At 42.8% G+C, this 5426-nt stretch overlaps 1 protein-coding gene across 1 annotated transcript; it reads left to right on the forward strand.

The window, feature by feature from the left end:
- Positions 1 to 2828: 2828 nt before the first annotated feature.
- Positions 2829 to 5426, forward strand: LOC311208533 (toll-like receptor 2; the record flags this gene model as incomplete). The annotated part of the gene is made up of 1 exon (XM_084285313.1): positions 2829 to 5426. One exon carries the CDS (start codon positions 2829 to 2831, stop codon positions 5424 to 5426), a length of 2598 nt encoding a protein of 865 aa, XP_084141439.1.

The following is a 5426-nucleotide window of genomic DNA, read 5'->3' on the forward strand; positions in this document are numbered from 1 at the left end:
ATTCCTGCAGAGAGGCAGAGAAGTACATTTCCAGGTGATAAATATCCTATTTGTACAGCTATACAGATACGACTTACCAGTTTTTATCCAGCATCCAATTCTAAGCCCACCTTAATAAAAGAAGCTCCTTTGAGGGCTGGGCTCCTGAAGGCTGATGCTCATTCTTTCTGGACTTGAGCAGGTCCTGTACAGTCTCATCTAATCTGCCATCCATGTGCCTATGCTCACAAATACTTTAATGTTAACCTTATGACATTAACATCAACAACTGGATTCTTTAAATCTGTCTTGGTTCTGCTCTCAACCACGTTGTTTGTATTTTTCCTACTCACTCGCAGAAGGCTTTCTTGTGTGCTGCTGTTCCTCCACAATCCTTAGAATAAGACTGTCTTAAAGATTTAAAAGAAAAAAAAAAAAAAAGAATGCTGGGTGAAACAAATGTTAGAATAATGCCAACACGACATGTTGGTAGAATAATTATCCTTGCACCAAAAAATATTCAAATAATTTTTAAAAGTTCATTATTTCCAATTGTGATTTACTTTCTTGACCATCTGAAGCAGTTTGGACAGCCCTGTGCTAGAAATATAGCTCGTCTGCTTTCTCGGAGATGGAACTATGGATTGAGTTTCAAAAAGAGCATGGCTGTATTTAGATAAAAGAAGAAAGACTTGTTGGGGAGAAATAGCTACAGGGAGTCACCTCAAGAATGTATCCTGACATGTCCGAAATGCTCTTAATTTCCTGTCTTTTCTGCTAAAACAAGCTAGGATCTGTCTGAAGAAGGCATGACTTCAGGGCACTTCCAGAACCTGATGGGGCAGGAAAGTGCCAAGTCTGACTAGAAAGGGAAGACAAACAACCATGGGGCTTTCCAGCCCCTCGGGACTGGACATGAGAGCCCCCGGGCTACTGTAAGAATTTCCAGTCACTGGCAGTTACAAAACAGTGGAACAACAAATAAAAAAATAAATAAATAGCAGAAAAAGCAGAGCAGATGACAGTGCTCAACATCTTGTGCAATCTCTGTTGACTTCCCATCTGCTGACATCCTGAACTGAAGCGAAGTGCACACCTTTCTGGGTAGCACTACAAATACTAAGAAAATCTCCTACTGTTTTTCCCTAGCTAAAGTGCACAAGACGTACAATTGCTCTGTTTGTGAACATAAGGTCTCACATGCTGAAAGTGGTCCTGCACTTAAAAGAGCCCAGAAGATCTCACCAGCCAGGAAACAAGTCACGTTAGAGGAACAGATCAGTTTTGTCGCTGTGCTCAGGTGCTTTCAGCCCCTTCCTGTGCTGCTCAAGCAGGAGTGAAGCTTCCAGTTGCCCACCAGCAGTGGGACCAACTCTTGTATTTTCAATTCTAAGTCTAATGACACTTTTTCTCCCCCACACACATGAAAGCTGAAAAAATGCAGTAGGACATCTGTTGCAGAACATCCTCACAGTCAGTGATGGTTCTCATCCCTATCTTTTCTGTAACTTTGCAGCAAGCAGCCAAAAGCCCAGTGGTTACCTTGAGATAGCACTGCTCACAGCAGACTCTAAGCCTTAAAACAAGCTATTTCTACACCTTGTTTTCCCCTCAGCAACGGGCTCTCCCCAGCAGGAAGATTTCTCACCGTGAGAGGGGAAAACACCACAGTCTGGGCACACGAAGAAGACAGCCTCCCCCACAGCCTGACCCGCCCTGCTGCCGGCACTACAAAAGCATAGCTCCAGAGGCTGGTAGCAGGGAAAGGCACTGGAGGCATGAGGTAGCCATCAACTGTCTTTCATCCTTAGAAGCTGGAAGGCGTTGAACGCCCCAGGACTGCTTACCAGCACGGCGGCAGAGGCACAAGGTAGGGCTGCAGGGTGCTCTGGGCAGGCTGTTGCTGGCTGAGGGCTGAGGACAGGCTGGAAGGTCTGCGGCTTCCCTCTCCTTCCTTCTTCTCAGTTAGTCATGAGAATCTGAGTCTGGTGGACAGCAACAGGGATTAGGATAAAGCTAAACGCATCTGCATTTTCATGCAACAAATGCAAGATGTGGAAGTGCATGAAGCAGTGTCAGGAAGCCACCGGGAGAGACGGGGCAGGAGAGGAGGTGAGGGGTGATACTGCCACACAAGGGGAAGTCTTCAGGGATGAGCGGGTACGTAGGCAGTGACCTCTCCTGGTGTAGGGCACCACATACACATCTCCAGAATTCATCTTCAGAGCAAATTTACTCTTTTCCTTACTCCGACAGGTAAGGCTAAATAGAGGTTCAGTGGTCAATTCCTGGCGGAGAGCAAGGCACCAAGTACCACAGGGGATGTGATCACAAGACAGGCGATCACACAGCTACACAGAGCTCCCTGTCACTTGCTCTTGAACACGCAACTTCAGTGACTGAACGGGTTTCAGCCTCGCTCAGTTGTTGTGTGCCATGACGAGGAGCATAAAACCCTCAAGCAGCATTTATGAAAGTGCAGTTCAGAGAATGCAATGGGAGGATGTTTTATAAAGGCTGATTACTACCTACCTAGGGAAGGGGGAAGGGATTAAAAAAATAGAAAATGCTCAGTCATTACAGTGAACTGAAATGAATAGTATGCTCCTTCAAATCGTTCTCTGACACTGTCCTTTAGTATTGCCTCTTGAAAGTAACAACGAAGCAAGATACTTTCTTTTTTGTGTGTATGTGTAGATAACAAGGCATTCATAGATACAACTAATGAAACAATTTCTGTACTTTTGTACTTTTTAGTAAGTTATTTATTTATTACTTATTTAAAGCATACTCAGTTATGCAAGGTAGAACATACTAAAATGATGGATTTAAAATTTCTTTTCTCTAGGATGGGGATCCTTATCAGAACTCTTCATTTCTACTTCACTTCCTTCTTATTCAGCAGAGCATATGGCTTCCTAACTTGGAGAACTCCTACTGAGTCTGCCTTCCCATTTTATAACTACTCGTACTTAAACCTCTCTTCTGTATCAGAAGCACAAGCTCCCAAAATGGCGAGAGCTCTCAACTTCTCACACAATATAATTGAAAAAATAACCAAGAGAGACTTTGAAGGCTTTGATGCACTGGAAGTTTTAGACCTTTCCTACAATCAGATTAAGGACATTGAACCTGGCACATTTGAGACTCTGCTCAGCCTTGTTTCTGTGAATTTATCTTTTAATGATAAGAAATTTCTTGTATCTGGTCTTGCACCTCACCAGAAACTCTTAGCAACTAGCAGAGCCTCTGAAAAATCAACAGAGGCTGCTCTGGAGCCTTCTGCATCAGCTGTAGAGCTGCCACATTCAGGAAGTCCACCTGACCTGCAAAAGGTTAATCTGAGGCTCAGACGAAGTACAAGGCATCTTCGAAGAGCAGAGGAAAATACAATGGTCTCTCCAACAGCCACACTGAGGCCTAACCGCTGTGGACTACCAATAAACGGGACTCTTGATCTGTCAAAGAGCAAACTGTCTGAGGAAGAGCTGACGGAAAAACTAGATCCAGACCTCTGCCAAGCTCAGCTGGATGGTGTTTTGGAGCTTGACATTAGTCACAATGACCTGGAAATGGATCTTCTATCACTATTCATCCTGTTTTTGCCGATGAAAAACGTACAGTCTATTGATGCCAGTTACAACAACATAACAATTGACAATATAGATGTGGAAGCAATCTGTCACTTCCCCTTCAGCAACCTTTCTTTTGTAAATATTAGCAACAATCCCCTAAACAACCTGGAAACGATATGCCTCCCTCCAGCCATCACAGTAATCGATTTGTCCTTCACAAATATAAGTGTGATACCTCAAAATTTTGCTAAAAAGCTATTTAACTTAGAAAATATGTATGCTCAAGGAAATCACTTCATATACACTGTACATCCAAAACCCAACAATACAGCTCCAAAGTTTGCCCCTGGTACTGTACATATTAGTGCAATTTCATTAGTCAGAAACCAGGCAGGTACACCCATCGAAAGCCTTCCAGAAAAAGTAAAACACCTGAAAATCTCCAACTGCTCCATTGTAGAACTTCCAGAATGGTTTGCCAACAGAATGCAAGAATTACTCTTTTTGGATGTCAGCAGCAATCATATTTCCATGCTTCCTGACTTACCTATCTCCCTGCAGCACCTTGACATAAGTAACAGCGATATTAAAATAATACCCCCTAGTTTTAAATCTCTCTTCAACTTAACAGTATTTAATATTCAAAATAATAAGGTTACAGATATGCATCCCGAATACTTCCCGTTGACTTTAACAAAATGTGATATTAGTAAAAATAAGTTGAATGTATTGTCATTAACCAAAACCATAGGGAAACTTGAATTCCTTAATGTCTCTAGAAACCTAATAACCAGACTGGAACCCACTGGCCAACTTCGTTTGCTCACTAATCTGGATGGTAGTCACAATCTAATTTCAGAACTCCCTGATCACTTTGGGAAATCTCTTCCAATGCTGAAATATTTTAATTTATCGGGGAATAAGATCTCTTTCCTACAGCGTGGCTCTCTCCCAGTTTCTCTGATGGAGTTGGACATTAGCGACAACGCCATCACAACCATAGTGGAGGACACTTTTGGACAGTTAACAAGTTTGAGCATTTTGACTGTTCAAGGCAAACATTTTTTTTGTAACTGTGACTTGCACTGGTTTGTAAATGTCTACGTCCATACCCCACACTTGCAGATAAACGGCAAAGAAAATCTCAGGTGCAGCTTTCCACCAGACAGACGGGGCTCGCTGGTGGAGGACAGTAATCTCACACTTCTGCACTGCTCCTTGGGCATTCAGATGGCCATCACAGCTTGTGTTGCCGTTCTGGTTGTTTCGGTGTTGACAGGCTTATGTTGGCGTTTTGATGGGCTGTGGTACTTGAAAATGGGCTGGTACTGGTGTATGGCAAAGAGGAAGCAGTACAAGAAGAGGCCAGAAAACAAGCCCTTTGACGCCTTCATTTCATACAGTGAACATGATGCAAATTGGACGAAAGAGAATCTCCTGGAAAGACTGGAAACTGACGGATTCAAAATATGTTATCACGAGAGAGATTTCAAACCAGGACATCCTGTCCTTGGCAACATTTTTAACTGCATAGAGAACAGCCATAAAGTCCTTTTTGTTCTCTCTCCCAGTTTTGTAAACAGCTGCTGGTGTCAGTATGAACTGTATTTTGCTGAACACCAGGTCCTGAATGAAAATCAGGATTCCCTCATTATGATTGTGCTGGAAGACCTCCCACCCAACAGTATTCCACAGAAGTTCAGCAAACTCAGAAAACTATTGAAAAGAAAAACCTACTTAAAATGGAGCCCTGAAGAACACAAACAGAAAATATTCTGGCATCAGCTAGCAGCTGTCCTAAAAACAACAAATGAACCATTTATTGTGAGAGCAGAAAATGGACCCACTCAAGATATGTATGAGATGGAATGA

Source organism: Netta rufina (genome assembly GCF_964035555.1).
Source record: "Netta rufina genome assembly, chromosome: 3".
Taxonomy (NCBI): Eukaryota; Metazoa; Chordata; class Aves; order Anseriformes; family Anatidae; genus Netta; species Netta rufina.